This window comes from Callospermophilus lateralis, chromosome 5 (assembly GCF_048772815.1).
Source record: "Callospermophilus lateralis isolate mCalLat2 chromosome 5, mCalLat2.hap1, whole genome shotgun sequence".
Classification (NCBI taxonomy): domain Eukaryota; kingdom Metazoa; phylum Chordata; class Mammalia; order Rodentia; family Sciuridae; genus Callospermophilus; species Callospermophilus lateralis.
Window position 1 is genome coordinate 24,213,118 of NC_135309.1, and position 17,262 is coordinate 24,230,379.

The window sequence follows — 17,262 nt, forward strand, 5'->3', positions numbered from 1 at the left end:
ATACACCACATTTAATTTTACATACATCCTCTGTACGTATCTGTGTGTAGATATCCATAATGTACCAATGAAAATAATAATAAAAATAAAATGAACATTAATAGAATAGAATAAGCAGATTAGGGCAAGGAGAAGAGTAGAGGGAAAAGGGAAGTACTGGGGAATGAGTTTGATCATATTACATTACCTACAGGGACAAATATGGCATAATAAATCCCACTATTACATATAATTATAGTGCACCAATGAAAATAAATTAAAAAAAGAAAAAAAGCTGCCTGTTTCAATCATAAATACATAAATAAATAAAAGAACATGCAATGCATATATTTTCAAATTCAGATATGAACAAGAGATAATACTTCCTAATTCATTTTATAAAGCCAATAGTTGCCTGAAATCAATGCCAAAACAAAAAGATTAAAAGAAAGAAAATTACAGGACCATATCCCTTATGAGCATTGATATTAAAATTCTCAACAAAATACTAAAACTTCAGCAGTATTTTAAAAAGGATTAGGATTATATACCTTAATTAACTGAGGTTTAATGGTGGAACACACAGATGATTCAACATATGAAAAAAAATCAATATTATGTACTTCATTAACAGAGTGAAGGAAAGTAACCAAGTGATCATCAACATCTGAAAGATAATGTTACAAATTTCAACACCATTTTATGATTAAAAAATTAAAAGCAACTCAACAAAACACCTCATCTCCATTAGGATGTTTATGTAAAACTTAAGAAAGATAGAAAACAAGTTCTGGTGAGGTTATGGAGAATTGGAACTCTTGTGCACTCCTGGTGGGAGTAAAAAATGATACAATCACGTATGGTGGTTCTACCAAAAACAAAAAAAAAAAAAAAAAGAAGAAGAAGAAGAAGCATTTTTTAGCTATATGCTCCAAATAATTGAAAGCAGGCTCTTAGGAGACATATGAACAGTCATGGTTATAGCAACATTATTCAAAGTAGCTAAAACATGGAAGCAATTCAAGTGTCCAACCACAGCAAATAGATTACCAAAAGCGATATGTCCATTTAATGGAAAATTATTTAGCTTTAGAAATAAAGGAAATTCTGACAATGTGGATAAAACTTAAGGACATTATGCTAAGTGGCATAAACCAGACATAAAAAGAAGTATACTATATATGGATACTTAAGTTAATCAAAATCATGGAAACAAAATGGAATGGCAGTGTTCAGGGGCTGGGAGGAGAGAGCTATGAGGAGTTCATGTTTAATAGGTATAGAGTTTCAGTATTACCATATGAAAAACGTTATGGAGAGAAATGGTGGCAATATTTGCTCATCATAATAAATATATTTAATACCACTGAGCTGACTGTGCATTTAAAAATGACTAAGAAGTTAAATTTCATGTTTTGTCTATTTTGCCATGATATGAAATAAAAAAAAAAATCTGTATATCAGACCAGATGATAGAATTGTGAAATTCAGCTTTAGCTAACATAGTTTTTCTGAATCATGATATCATATTTTAAGCATTTGCTTTTTGTGTGATCTTTGTACAACTTTGTGTCAGTTATAGTTTCATGAGTCTTTTACAATTTAGTAAATTTATTTGTCCATACACACTGAAATTTATATCAAAAGGAAGCTTATTTGTTGTTTATTTTTATATGGTGCCAGGGATTGAACCCAGTGCCTCAGGCATGATAGGTAAGTGCTCTACCACTGAGCCACTACCCCAGCCCCAAAAGGAAGCTTTGAAGTTTGCTTCAACAAACTACAACACATGTGCACACAAAGGAGCTATACCGTGGATCTGTAGTATCATGCCAAAATCAATTAACAATTCACTATCACAGATCATTGATGTCACATTTCAAAGCTTCTTCCAGGCAGTCTCAGATCTATATTGCTTTAAAAAAAGAAAGAAAGAAAGGAAATTAAGAAATTTTTAACAAACCTTTCAGGAAAATATTTCATTTCCTATTTTATGGTGGAAAATTAATTGAATTAGGTAAATATAAGATAATAGAAATGCTGTTTAAAAGACATTATTTAGATTTGTTCTCTCAATAGTTTAAAATTTCACTTTTCAAAAGCTTTTTAAATTATATAAAATTTCTTGACTTATCTTTTGAGTAATTGATTCATACTAATTAATATTTGGTTGATTTTAAAAGGAAATTGGGCAAGTACAATTGCAGTGTTCCACAAGAGTCTAAAATCTGTGCTAAAACAACAAAACAAAAAGAATTTGCCACTTGATAAATGGAGTGATATGGGATAATCATGTGTGTTTCCCCAAAATTCATATGCTGAAACCCAAATCCCCAATGTATTGGTGGCATTTGGAGGTGGCATTTTTGCAAGATAACTAGGTCGTAAGATTGAATAGCTCACAATGGACTTATGCACTTATGAGAAAAGAAATAATCTCTCTTCAAGGAGAAGAAAGCTATCTGCAAACCAAAAAGAGAGTCCACTGCACAGACCTGTTCTGCCTGTGTTCAATCTTAGACTTCCCAGACTCCCAGAACTACGTGAAGTCTTTTAGTTGGATAAACCATGCCGTCTGTTGTTCTTTTATAGTTAAGATACAAATTTAGGAATATTTCACCCATTGATTCAAAAGTTTAAAAGCAATTGGAACATGAACTTTTTTCTATATGAGGCATCATAGTAAATGTCAAATGAGAATTTAAGTCTCTTAGATAATTTAAGAAAGAATAATTATTATTGCTGATTTGTTGGCAAAATTAGTTAAGTCTGGAAGGTTTGTACTTCTACCCAAATTGCATTAGTTTGCTTTTCATCGCTATGACAAAAGTACCTGATAAGAACAACTTAGAAGAAGCAAGATTGATTTGATCTCATGATTTCAGAGTTCTCAGTCCATGGTCAGCCAATTTTATCCAGGAATCATGGCAGACTGGTGTGACAGAGGAAATCTTTTCAGCTCAAGGTAGCTGGAAAGCAAAGAGAGAGAGAGAGAGAAAGGGCTTCAGAGAAGATAAACTCTTCCAGGGCATATCCCCTATGACCTGCTTCCTCTAAGGAGGTCCACTTCCCAGTAATCCATTCAGAAATCAAAGGATTAACCCCTCAGATAGACTGATTCAGCCCTCATGATCCAATTATTGCTTACCAGTCCCACTTCTGAAGTTTGTTGTTTGGGTCCATGCTTTCAACACGAGTTTTGGAGGACAATCCAAATCCAAACTCTGACACTAATTATGTGCCTTTTGTTTTCCCAGCAGAATCCAGAATTTTTTTTTTTTTTACATTCTAGTAAAGGACAGTGACTAGCAACTTCTTGTGGTAATTGTAGTTGTGTACCTGTTCTGGACAGCAGTTTTGAGTGGAGAAATCTTCATGCTCTCCAGGATCAGTCAGGTTAGTGAGTTCCTGCAGGTATCAAATGCTTATCTAGATAGCACTTGTTTTCAGATGTCAGAAACAACACCTGTTCCAGGAGACATCCCTTTTATATATGAAAATAGATGTACACTGATGATCTGTCTGCCTGTGCCTAAACCCCAAATGTCCATAGAATAAAGAGATAAACATCGATTGAAAGGATGGAAAAATGAAAGAAGTCAAGAATGTGTGTCTGGCAATAGTATTGCATTTAGCAACTCACTTCACCGTTCTGGCTTTGAGGGTTTTCCTATAAAATATTGGTATTTGAAAAATTGTTTTCTGATTCCCTCACACTATTATTCTATAATTTGTGTCTAAAACTCTGCTTCTTTCATTAAGTGCAGCTGCTAAATGGTGCAAATCTACTTCCTTGTGAAGTTGCTCTAGGAAGTAAAATTGCACAATGATAGGTATTCACTGAATTGTGCTTCATCTCACTAATTGGAAATAATTGTGATGCAATCATGATATCTTAAGATGTGTGTGTGTGTGTGTGTGTGTGTGTGTGAGAGAGAGAGAGAGAGAGAGAGAGAGAGAGAGAAACTGTAGCTGAACATGATTCAATCAACCATCATAATATCCCTTTAAGGAAAGATAAGTTGCTGGTAATCCTAGATGAGAAAAGATGTTCATTTTACTCTAAGAGATGCTTTCCAATTTTATTGATTTATTTGTTTATTTTTAATAAATGACAGTGGATTGCATTGCAATTCATATTACACATATAGAACACAAATTTTTCATGCCTCTGTTTGTATACAAAGTATATTCACAGCAATCCATGTCTTCATACATGTACTTTAGATAATGATATCCATCACATTCCACCATCATTGCTAATCCCTTGCCCCCTCCCTTCTCCTCCTAACCCATAGTAGGCTCCCCCTCTCTAGCCTACTATGAATCAGTCTCCTTACATCAGAGAAAACATTTGACATTTGTGATTTTGGAATTGGCTAACTTCACTTAGTATTATTTTCTCTAACTCCATTTATTTTCCTGCAAATGCCATGATTTTATTCTCTTTTATTGCTGAGTAATATTCCATTGTGTATATATGTGTCACATTTTTTTTATCCATTCATCTACTGAAGGGCATCTAGGTTGGTTCCACAGTTTAGCTATTGTGAATTGTGCTGCTATAAACATTGATGTGGCTGTGTCCCTGTTTTTAAGTCCTTTGGGTATAAATCGAGGAAAGGGAAATGAGTAAAACTACCCCATTTACAATGACCTCAAAAAATAAAATACTTGAGAATCAACTTAATGAAAGAGGTGAAAGATCTATACAATAAAAACTACAAAACCCTAAAGAAAGAAATCAAAGAATACCTTAGAAGATGGAAAGCTCTACCTTGCTCTTGGATAGGCAGAATAAATGTTATCAAAATGACTATACTGCCAAAAGCACTATACAGATATAATGCAATTCCAATCAAAATACCAATGGCATGCCTCATAGAAATAGAAAAAGCAGTCATGAAATTCATCTGGAAAAATAAGAGACCCAGAATAGCTAGAGCAATCCTTGGCAGGAAGAGTGAAACAGGAGGCATCACTATACCAAAACTTAAAGTATTCTTCAGAGCAATAGTAACAAAACAGCATGGTAATGGCACCAAAACAGACTGGTAGACCAATGGTACAGAATAGAGAACACAAAGACTAAACCACAAAATTATAATTATCTTATATTAGACAAAGGTGCCAAGAACATGCATTAGAGAAAAGATAGCCTCTTCAACAAATGGTGCTGGGAAAACGGGAAATCCATATGCAACAAAATGAAATTAAACCCCCATCTCTTACCATGCACAAAACTCAACTCAAAGTAAATCAAGGACCTAGGAATTAAATCAGAGACCCTGTGTCTAGTAGAAGAAAAAGTAGACCCTAATCTTCATCATGTCAGATTAGGCCCCAACTTCCCCTTAATAAGACTACTATAGTGCAAGAATTAAAATCAAGAATCAATAAATGGGATGGATTCAAACTAAAAAGTTTCTTCTCAGCTAAGAAACAATCTGTGAGGTGAATAGAGAGCCTAAATCTTAGGAGCAAATTTTTACCCCTCACATATCAGATATAGCAACAATTTTAACAGTAATTACTTCTTTGCCTACAGTATGCTGAAATGTTCCAATAACAATACATATGTTCTGTCACCGTGGTCAAACAGAGTATCTTAGAGTTTCATTCTATGAATTTGATATTTCAAGAAATGTAATCCTGTACTCCTACCGCATGAAATCCAAACTTTTCCAGTTTTCCAAATAAGTATTTAATGACTAAATTGAATTCTCCAGCCTTCATGAACTTATCAGTCCTTCCGTTAAATCACTGTATTCTTGCTCAAGTTAAACTTCGTTCCTCACTTTCTGCTTTATAAAGGGCTGATAATTATTGTATTATTATTTTAATATCTTAAATACATTGTATAATTTTAAAATACCTGTATTGCCATTACATCTGACATCAGTTCCATCAAAAATGGCAATTGCCAGTAGAATCAAAGACAGGAAGTTTCAAAACCAATTATTTCAAATTTCCAAAAGTTCATGGAAATGTAAGTACAAAACATACATGTCAGTAAGTCTCACTTCCTCATTTTATTTTCTGTTGGTTGAACAAATGAACTGTGGATAGGGCATGAATAAAGTTAGAAATTTTCTTTGGATGTTACTGGGTATTTATCAATGTATAAAATGCTGGACTTGGAAATGACCCTGGTAATCATATTGCCCTCTCCTTTTCAATATATTGAAGCTCAGTAGAATGATTAAGAGAAAAATATCGGAGACAGGTGTGAGTTTGACTACTGACTACCACTACAGATTTGCATTGCTTTTTCTACAATCTAAGACTTAATTTTTATCTCAGTTATATAGTCGAATTATTAATTTCTAATTCATTGAACTGGTTAGTGCTAAGACAATTTATTCAAAGCACTCAACATACTGAGAGTAAAAGCAGGAAGAATGGAAGATAAAAAAGAGATGGAGCAGTGTTCTCCTTTGTTCATAGAGTCATGGGAGGACTCTTGTTGGACAATAAGAATGAGGCCAGTTTCCATTGCCCTCTTCCTCCTCCTCTCCTGGACTAGGCCATGGATACATAATACATAAGCACCAGCCTGAAGATGGGTCTGTTCTGCATCCACATCTCTTAGCTTCCATTGCAAGTAGATTCCATTGAGAAACAAAATGAGAAAGGTTGGGAGAGGGCCAATTTGGCAACAATCACTTTCTCTTCCTTTGTTACTTACTGCCCCTAGTAGACTAGGGCACTCACTTAGGGTCTTCTCATTATCACCATATTATGTTGTAAATATCTCTATTAGCACTTCTTTCCCTGGATTGTAATTATAGGTTGATATTTCGTTTGCTGCTAGACTCAAGAATTAGTTTCTTAAAGGCCTAGGCTATTTTTTTAAAATTAATTCTAGAATGTCTCTGGAATGATCTGTGCTCAGGATAAATGAATAAGGTTTATATTTCAGGTGAATTATGGGAAATAGATTCATGAAAAGACCAAATACAGAAAGCTATACATACAATATGTATTGTGTTGGAAATTGATATGTGTAGAAGAGACAATCTGACGTATATAACTTATGCCCACCATTCTTGGTAAGATGTTATGCTTAGCATAGCCCTGAGTATGTGGGCTCTCTTTTCAACCTGATAACCTCATCTGGTATGCATAGATAGAGTTGCATAGAAGATGAAGAATGATCCATTTGTTGAAAATATTGCAACTATAGCTCAAATTTCTCTTCCTAATAAGCTAGTTTACTGATCTCTGAATATGTACCATGCATGGTTAAAACACTCTCTGTGTTTAAATTTTAGTTCTTATAATTATAATTAAGGAGTTTTGATATCCTTATTTTATAAATGAGCACATTGAAGCATAATGGTGAAAAATAGTCACACTAAATCTGCAGTAATTGTACACGTGCATTGGTGTTGCTCTCTTTCACCAAGTGACTTTCAGATGACCTGCTAATGAATTTCATAATGGCCTGATCTAAATCTGTTTTTGCTAATAACAGTGAGAAAAGAGTTAGCAGTTGGACAATTACTAGAAAGATGAAAGGGTAATGGTATGAATAATGCACCCACTGGATAATAGACCCATTTGGGTTGTCTGGGGGCAGAGGCACTCCACCCTCATCTGTTCTCTCTACATAAATGTCTCAATATCTGGGATAGGTTCATAAACAGGGAAAGGGTGTGGGATTCACTGAGGATAATTGATTACTAAGAGCCCACTGTGGCAAACTCACCAACATTCACAAATGTCTTAGGCGGTGTAGTGCTTCTGAGCATGCTCAGAACTTTCCAATCTGCGATCTTAGGCTTCAAGGGCTGGCAGAGACAGACAGAATGCTCCCGTTCAGGCACAGGAGAGACCTGGGACTTCAGTCTCTAGCTCTGCCCTCTGGCTAACCATGAACAGGTTATATGATCTTGCTCCCCATCTTTAAAGTGGGAAGAAAACATCTTAGTCATACCTTCCTTAAGAGACTTTGTAAAAAATAATGTGCTTAGTCCATTATATGAGCTGGAACAACTTTTTCAGAGCGGCCAAGCTGGTACTATAGGTAGAGATGGGGGGAAAGCCTTGAAGAAGACCATAACATTTCCTCAGTGAAATTTTACAGAACAGCTATAAAATATCAGATACTGCAGTAGGCACTAGGGAAATAAAGAGATGCAAATTCCAACATGTAGTCATGACTCCTCACTAATTGTCGCTAACTAATAAAAGATTGCTCTGAGTCAGTGACAATTTTTTTTTCAACACATTTTATGTCAAAGTCTGTTTTACCTATTTACATGTATTTACTTATGTTTTTGTTACAGCCCTATAAGCTAAGAAAGGTGGTTTATTAGAAAAGAAACCAAGGTTCTGCAAGCTGCCCCGGATGGCATTTTGAAGAGGTATTTAGCTGAACAAGATTATCTTGGTAGTCCATGCTCTTTGCTGTGAGACTTGGCCTCTTGTGTATTTTCCACATTTAAATAACTGCTTGAAGAAAGGATAATAACTTCTGGTTAGATGACATGGAGGGATGCTCGTTCATACTTCCTTGCTCCAAATATGTAGGAAAGACACTTTAAAAATAAATAATAATATTCAGAAAGAGAGAGAAAGAGCAGAGAAAATGTCCTCTGTATCAGCCCATCCTTAGTAATGGGTACTGACGTCATAGGTGGTGCAGAGTGAGGATCACATTCAGTCATCTGAGTGTTCTTGCAGGAATGTGGGCCACCAAACATGATGGCAGAGTCAGTGGCTACATACAGTTGTGGTCAGGGACAGTGCTGCTCATCAATGGCCTATATTTGATATAGCACCAACCATGTGTCCTGAGAATCAGACAATTCCTGATTACCTGTAACTCCAAAATGAAGCAGGTTATCTGTGCTACTTGGAGAGACAGTGTGGTTTGGTGGAAGCCAAAACAAACAAACAAATAAATAAACAGAAACAAGCATGGTGGATCTTGTCTCACCATGATACATTATGCAATTAACGTCACTTATCTGAGTCATGGTTTATCATTTGCATGTACAATGTGTGCAAATACAACATTCTTTATAGAATTGTTGTACAGACTAAACCAAATAAGATATGTAAACACATAAGCATATCATACACATGCTGCTATAATTTGAATATAGAAACTTGTGTTGGAATTTGATTAGATTGTAGTGGTGTTAGGAGGTGAAACGTTTGTGTTCATTAGGCCATTAAGAAGTATTAATGCCTTTCTTGTAGAAGTGGATTCTTTCTATCTTGTTACTAAGTGAGTCTAGCCCCTATGCTTTTTGCCTTTCACATATATCCCTCTACCCTTCTGCTTTTTCCCCATGTTATGACACAGAACAGGGCTCTCACCAGGTGCAGCTGCCTGGTTTTGAACTTTTGCCTTCTAGAACCCTAAACGAAATAATCTCTTTGTCTTCATTAATTATCCAATCTCATGTATTCTGTTATAGCAACAAAAACAGACCAAGACACAGGCTAATCACAATTATTAACTCGCATTAAAACCAAACAACTGTTATTTAACTACTTTTGGTTGGAAATATTTTTAAAACATGTGACACACTCTTCTGATGTTTTAAATGGATATAATTAAAAAATCATTATGAAATTGTAATAAGGCTAAACAAAATTCAGTGGTTAAAGGATTTTAGAAATTATTTAATGAAATCCTCAAAATATATATATACAAATAAAAGCTCCTAAAAGTAAGTGACTTCCCTAAGGGTCTCTAACCATTGTGGTGAACTAATGCTATCAGGTCACTCAGACCATATGCCATACTTTTGCAACAGAGGGTGTATGCCATCCAAAGCACATTGAACTCATGGTTTTGAAACTTACTTTTATAGCCATCCATCTCACTCACAGTTTTCAGTATGCTGTGTTTCTACCTCTGTTCTGTTTTATTCTACATTTTACTCCTTATATCCCTTTGGGCTAAGAAACAAATTAACTAACCTGAAGTAAACTTAATATATGAGTAGGAGAGTCTGGATGAGAGTATGGTGACTATGTGACTACAGTGTTTGGCTTTCAATCCTTCATTTTGGTTCACTTGAGTAAGTTTACAGGTATACCGGTGAGAGTTGGGCGACTCTGGGCTCAATGTCACATTATTGGTTCTCCGCATAACAAAGGTCATTAGAAAACTGAACTATATGCAAAAGTAAAACTTTGCTACTTCAACATTTGAACAAATGTTAAAATCAGACATTGCAAACAAGGGAAAACATATTAACAAACCACTCCAGCAGCAACTGCAAAAATAATCTAGAGTAAGTAAATTATGGGATGTTAATGTGTTCAATTAAAACTAAAATGCAGATTATACAGAAAAGGTGGTCTACTTAATTCATTTTGAAATAACCAATAAATAAACAAAGAGATTTCAGGAATGTACAAGTAGTCTACTTGTATGTTAGCTTTCTGACTCGATTTATATAACGAGTCTAGTCTGGAAGACTCCTGTGAGTAGGCTTTATGTTATAGATTTCCTCTCCATTTTCTACCCCATATGCTCAAAAACACATGCGGTCAGAAGAATGAATACAGCTCAGGTTCTGGAGGATTCAAAACAATAATTGCCACTGGTTTTTCTAGGACAGAAAACATTCTTGGACAATCATGAATTGAGGCATCATTAAACAATAGCACATGATCAAGTAGCCAAACTTTGTGGGAAGCTCTTCAAAGTTATGAACTTTTAGTAGCTAGAGTCATGCAATGCTCAGACTCTTCAGTACTGACTGTGTCTTTGTTTATTTTTTTAGTTTGAGTGTGTTAGCACATATTTTATTTTTGTGTCGGCTAATGTATGTCATAAGCAAATCCATTCATGATTACGCCTGAGATGACAGGGAATGCTTTTAACCATAATTTTATCAATTATATAACAATGCTAACTACTGGAATGTAAAAGGATGATCATGATGGTACTCTAACCAATCATGCATGACCAGGCCCTAGACAGACCACACACCATTTTAAGCAGTTCTCATGCATAAACTCATGTGTGGTAACATATAGAAATGGATCTTTACCAAGAAGTACTTCAGGACAGAAGCCTGTCTTCTACATGGCTCCCTCAACCACTCAACTCTGCTCATGAAATGCAACCACTAAGCAATTTTAAAGGGCTTAAGCTGGATGCCAGAATAGGGTGGGTCCCTATGTTTCCTAATGTCTCTGTTGCAAACCTTCCCTTCTAGGCCTAGCAGGGTGGGCTTTTCCCATGCTTTCTGCTAGTTGTGAGGAAAGACAACAGGGAGACAAAGGCCAAGAGGAAAAGGGAAGAAGGGACTTCTGCACTCCTCCTATTGCTGTTCTGCATGAGTTTCAGCTCCTGTCCTCGGACACTGGCAGCAGCAGTTGATGTGGCCTCTAGGTTCTCTCTCTCTCTTCTCAGGAGCAGCCTCATCATGCCCCTGGTATTGCCTTCTTCTGGGATCCAGTTCCTGGTGGGGTCTTCCCCAATGAATTTAACTCCATGTCCCTCTCTTTGTCCCCAAGTCCCAGCCTTAACAATGCTTGACATTTTTTTCTGCCTGGATTGTATCTGGTAACAGAAGACCCTGGGCTTCCTTTGGAATGTCCATGGTTTTAGTGAACTACTGACCTCCTTGCCAATTAAAAGTGAAACACTAGTGATTTGTTACATGAAGCCCAGGGTTCACCGTTAATTAAAATGATCACTTTTATTTGGTTATAATGAAGCATCTGGAGAACAAAGAATCTTCTATACTAATTTATTTTAATAGTTATAATGATGATGATAACTGTGACTGAGTAGCCTCTTTTGACTGGAGAATTTACAGACAGAAAGGTTTATGCTCACAGGTTTTAATTTTCTGTACAAATAATGAAGAACAGAAGACCTCCAATGGCAGTTATAAAGAGTCTCTTACTTTTTATTGTGGTGGGCTGCTTCTCTCAAAAAAGCAGATGCATATTTTATTTGTGATGATGGTAGAGTAATGATATAAATTGAAATCTTTCCTTTGACAAGTCACCTAGGAGAATTCCAGGACATTAATTAGGAAGGAAAGTGAGGCTGAAATTTACAGAAGACTTAGACAAGGTTGGTGATCATAGAGCCTCAAGGTTGGGAATAATAGAGCCTCAAGGGTTTCTAGGACTTTCTGGCTGGTGGAAGAAATTTTCCTAACAAATTGTCCAACACCTGGACAAAATTGTCCCACACCTGAATTTAGACCCTATGGAGCTGGATGTTGTGGTGAATACCTGTAATCTAACTTAACCTATGGCTTAGGTGGCTTAGGCAGGCGGATCACCAAGTTTGGGGTCAACCTCAACAACTTAGCAAGGCCCTAAGCAACTTAGTATCTTAAAATAAAAAATAAAAAAGGGGAATGAGGATGTGACTTAGTGGTTAAACACCCTTGAATTCAATCCCTAGTACCAAAAAAAAAAAAAATAGTAACACTTCTGGATAAAGAACTCCAAATCAACCAGGTAAGGTGTTGACTGACAGAAAAGGTAGTAGGAAAAAAAAAAGTTATAAATATCAACTGTGGTCTTGTAGCCAACTGCAGAAACAGAGACTGTAATAGCTATGCATATTTTATCCTTTGCTTAATAGCCTTTTCACAGGTATATATATAATGTGCACATACATGAAGCTCTAATAGGTATTTTATATACTGAGGGTTGTTTATATTCAGTAATCTCTTTTCTGACCTCCCTTCTCCTGTCCCTTGAACTGTTTTATGTATGCATTTTTATTTCATAATTGAGACTTTAGGAAAGAGAGCATTCCAGTGGGGCTGTAATTGTATTGGAAGAATAAATATCATCACTCAGAAATGGATACTAGGATTGTTGCCTAGAGATAGATATAATAACTGTTAAGATTTTGTGCATTTCCTTTTTGGAAAAATTATGAGAGTATTTCTGTTTGTACAAAGGATAATCACATCTTATTATTGTGAAGCAGTATGAAATGTACAGCAGTATGTATATAGTTCTGAATCACCAAAGAGCTAAATTATGCCAGTTAGCAAGCAATTATCTGTCAGTTCCATATCCAACCGTCTATATTCCATTTTGTCATGATGGGGCTGAAACCCTGTAATTTTTATTCCTTCTCCTCAAGACAATTTCTGTTTGGTTCTGCTGACAGAAAGCCCTGGAGAGATGGAGGAAGGCAGAAGGAAGGCAGGAGGAAAGGGCAGGTACAGTGTCCCGTTGTTGACTGGTTTTGCCATTCAAGTGTTGCTTCACCCTGAGATAAGCATTGGTTCTTGTCTCTAGTTGTTCTGTCCTCCCAGAACCCACTTCATGTTCTCCTCTCAGAGTTACCCAGTTTCAGTCAAGCATCACATCCTTGAGTCTGATCCCAAATTTGCATTGTTCCACTTCAAGCTCCTGAGAATCTAGCAGTAAACCTTGGAGGTCTGAGAGTCTGCTCTGAGAATCCCTCCTCTAGTGAGCAGAACTTCCAGTGGCACCCTACCCTTGAAGTCTGATCCCCAGCTCTGGGTGGTCTGGATCCATACAGCTTCTTCCCTATTTCTAGGTTCTGTTACCCTTATCCTCTCCTGCTCCATATCTGTCTTCACAGTTAACATCTCTGTGTGACTGAACAGGTCCTTCTCTATGAAATTCCCTCTGTTGAAATAAATACTCTGGTTCATTTTAACACGGTCGCACTTTAGTTTCTAAATAGCTATTTGGACTGGAGTAAGTCATGCATGCATTCAGAGAAACACAATCCCACATCTGTTTGATTGGGGGGTGGTAATAGAGGACATGGTATAGACAGTAACATAAGTGGTGCTTTGAAATTTTTTTCTGGGGGATGCTACTGCTAAATAACACAATCATATGGATATAGCAAATATTTTCTTTTAATCAGTTGTCTTTATTTCAGCTTCTAACATAAATGCTGAGAAAGTGTGTCATTCACAATGACATGTTTATGAATGCTGTGGAAGGACATGGATGATATCAGAAAACCATGGGAATTATTACAGGGAAAGTGTGAGAGATTTCTAGTGGGAATGAAGGCATAAAGTCCCATTGTATTACATGAGGACAGGTGTGAATACAGTTAAATGAACAAGTTGTCAATTCATAGTATCTGAGCTTCATTCTCAGCCATAGAATCTGACTGCTACTTGATTTTAAGCACATGTTTTTCTCTTCTCTGTGCCTTGGTACCCTCATCTTTAAATGGAGAAAATAGCAACACATACTTGACTCTAAGGAGGATGAAACTGAGATGATGAACACCTACCTACCTAATGTTAAATTATGTCTAATATATTCCACAAAAGAAAAGTAAGCTCTATATAATTATAACAAATTCACTTAGATAGGAAAGAATAGTTATGAAACAACATAAGTGTGCACAATGGAAGGGGCTTGGGGAGGAATCCTGTATTAGTTTCTCTAGAGAAACAGAATCAACAGGAAGTATAATTATAAAAGGATAACCAAAGCTGAATAGTCCACAATGGCCATCTGCAGGCTGGAAAGCTGTGAGAATGAGTAGCTGTGCAGTCCAAGAGGCTAATGTCCCAGGACAAGAGGGATCAAAGTTGCTACCCTAGTTTGAGACAAAAGGCATCTGGAGAATCCGCTTTAGAAGAGTGAAGAAGCAAGAATCTGATATCCTCAGAAGTTCGCAGCAGCAATAAAGAAACCATTCAAGAAGAATTGAGCTTGCATCTTTGGATGCTTCCTTGTTCTTTCAACTTTTATTCCATCCAAGCCATCATCCTATTGGTCAGTGGGAGGTTTTCTATTTCAGTTGGCTATCCCACATGCCAGTCATTTCTAGACACACCCTCATCAATGCACTCATAAACCTCTTAATCCTTGACCTCTTAATCCAATCTATTTGACAATTCAAATTGACCATTACAGATCCAATTCAGTTTCTTTGTTCTATAAATAAGAACAGAGCTGCACCTCCCAGAGACTTAAGATACTTAGTTAAGGATCTAAATGATGGAGAATTTGGGTGGAAATCTCAGTCTCTTTGCCTTAGCCAAGGGCTATTTCAATTAAGATTGAAGTTCTTTGGGCATTTTTACATTTTCCTAGATGGTGGCCAGAGAGTTCTGAGTTCTGGGTGACTGCAGCAATGTCTAAGACCCAGGGTGTCTAATGAAGGTTTTATCCATTTAGACAAACCACATTCCATGCTTTCTCTTACTTCTAACTCTTGTTTCCCTGTATAGTTCAATGTAAGAGAAACAGAGGAAGCATCAGGAAGAACTAAACTAATAGAAAGAGGAGTGTAGTCTCATCAATTTTTCACTGTTGATAGAAGAGGAGGAAAAGAAGAATTAACTATTTAAACATGGACTCCAGTCTTTATCCAGTGGGGCGACTGGGCCTGCCTCTTATACCTCTACCTCTTACAATCACCAGGGACACTAACCCTGGCATGGAAGTAACCAGGTAACCAGTACATCATTCAGTACCTAGGGAAACTGTTATCCCTAGCTTATGAAACAGATCTAAAGAACCAAGTTCATTCATATTTATTTAGTGTTATACTTAAAAAAGGTGGAAATTACAAGTGGTAACTACAGCCATAATATAGAGAGCTTCCTTAAAAATCTAAGATTTTCCACAACTGCATGAAATTCTGGTAAGCACATTAATTTAAAGGAGAATTTAATAGGATAAAACAACACAGTATAGCAGTAAAACTAAAGCTATGTACAAATGCATACATAATTTATGATTGATGTATAATTTATATGTATACAATACCACACTTTACTGAGGTAAAAGAGCACAGCAAGGTTAAAAACAAATGTCTAAATTCAATATAAGCTTTACAATGCCACCAAAAGGCATTTTGCTAGCATAAAGGCCTCCAACATGCTGGTATAAACCTACTGAAGAATATTTAGACTGCATATTTATTGTACACTTGTGTAAACTAAGCCAAAAAATATATTTAAGGCAACCTTTGAAAGTGTCAGTATTTCTCACATTGTTACCTTGTTATTTGAAGTGACAATTAAAGTACTGAATGATGAAGGATATTCATCTTGAATCCACTTTATCCTCTTATAAAAAAATCTATCTAAGGTATGGAAACATTACATTTTTCAGCCATCTCCCACTTACAATTTTGACTGGTAACATTATTGCTTTGGGCTCCATACATGCTTAGTCAAAGCTATGAGTTATAGATTTTCAATCTTGATTTCATATCAGAAAAGCATCTACACAAGGCTCAATTCTATTGTGATTTTTTTTTAAATACAGAAAATAGAAAGTTATATAGAGTTATATTTTCCTGGCCACAAGCTATTCGACCCTGCTACTCACTTCCATTGTGTCTTTGGAAAGATAAACGATCCAGTAGACAAGATTGAATCCTGCAAATGCAACTGGGAAAAGAATTCGAGAATACTGGTCTATCTTACTGGTGCCCCCAAAGGTTGGTGAGAGTGGTGGTGGGGTGACAGGTGCTGGCTGTAGGATGGGTGTGCTGGTAAGGACTTTGTTCCCCTTGGTGGATGGAACTATTGGCAAAGTCAGCGAGGTGATTCTTTTTTTCAGATGGTACTTGGAATCGGAATGCTATGGAAGAAATCACAGAGATATTCATACTAGGTAAAAGAATAGAGGTCACTTTAATCTCTCATTTTTTTCACCATTGGCAAATATTATTGACTACGTACTTTGTAAGGTAAAATATCAACAAACCCTTAGTAATATTTTATCCTGCTACTCTCTCAGGAAACTGTGAAAGCACCTGTTAAAAACAAATAACTTGCTTCAATCTGACATTCTAAAACTTAATGCATCAACAGTTGATGCCAAGCATATTCTATATTGCAGAAAATACACAGACTGTCACACCTTTAGGAAAACTTGAGCCAGCTACAAGGTAAGCAAAGGCCACTAAGGAAATGGATGTAAACTGTGGAGTGTGTGTGTGTGTGTGTGTGTGTGTGTGTGTGTGTGTGTGTTGGATTCCAAATTACTTAATTGAGGGAAACCAGAGTGCAGGTCATTTGCACCTTCTGGACACAGACCGCCCCCCTCCCCCGGCCCACCCGCATGTTCACTTGCTTGTGAATTTGAACCAGATGAAATGTAAGAAGAAAAATTAAGAAATGTAAGAAGAATTAGTATGGCATGGCTGGTGACCAAGTACAAAGCCTTAAGCTGACTGAGAAAATGAAGGCTTTGAAATAGATCTGCCTCTTCACTAGAAGCTCTATACTAAAAGCATTCTTCTTCTCACTCAAAAATTCTCCACTGGGTCCCCTCCATATTGACGTCAGATTTGTTGCATGTTCTTTTCAACCA

At 36.4% G+C, this 17,262-nt stretch overlaps 1 protein-coding gene across 2 annotated transcripts in view; it reads right to left on the reverse strand.

Moving 5' to 3' along the window:
• Positions 1 to 1,835: 1,835 nt before the first annotated feature.
• Gabra6 (gamma-aminobutyric acid type A receptor subunit alpha6) overlaps positions 1,836 to 17,262 on the reverse strand; it is a 29,345-nt gene continuing 13,918 nt past the window's right edge. The window contains exons 9-11 of one of the 2 annotated variants that reach the window (XM_076856373.2): positions 16,273 to 16,527; positions 2,813 to 2,948; positions 1,836 to 1,894 (exon numbers count right to left, since the gene is read on the reverse strand). In XM_076856373.2, the coding sequence (XP_076712488.2) occupies positions 2,940 to 2,948; positions 16,273 to 16,527 (264 nt within the window). In that variant the 3' untranslated portion in view covers positions 1,836 to 1,894; positions 2,813 to 2,939. Of the gene's footprint in view, positions 1,895 to 2,812; positions 2,949 to 14,451; positions 16,528 to 17,262 lie in introns of those variants that run through there. The other variant, XM_076856372.2, reaches the window with a different exon arrangement.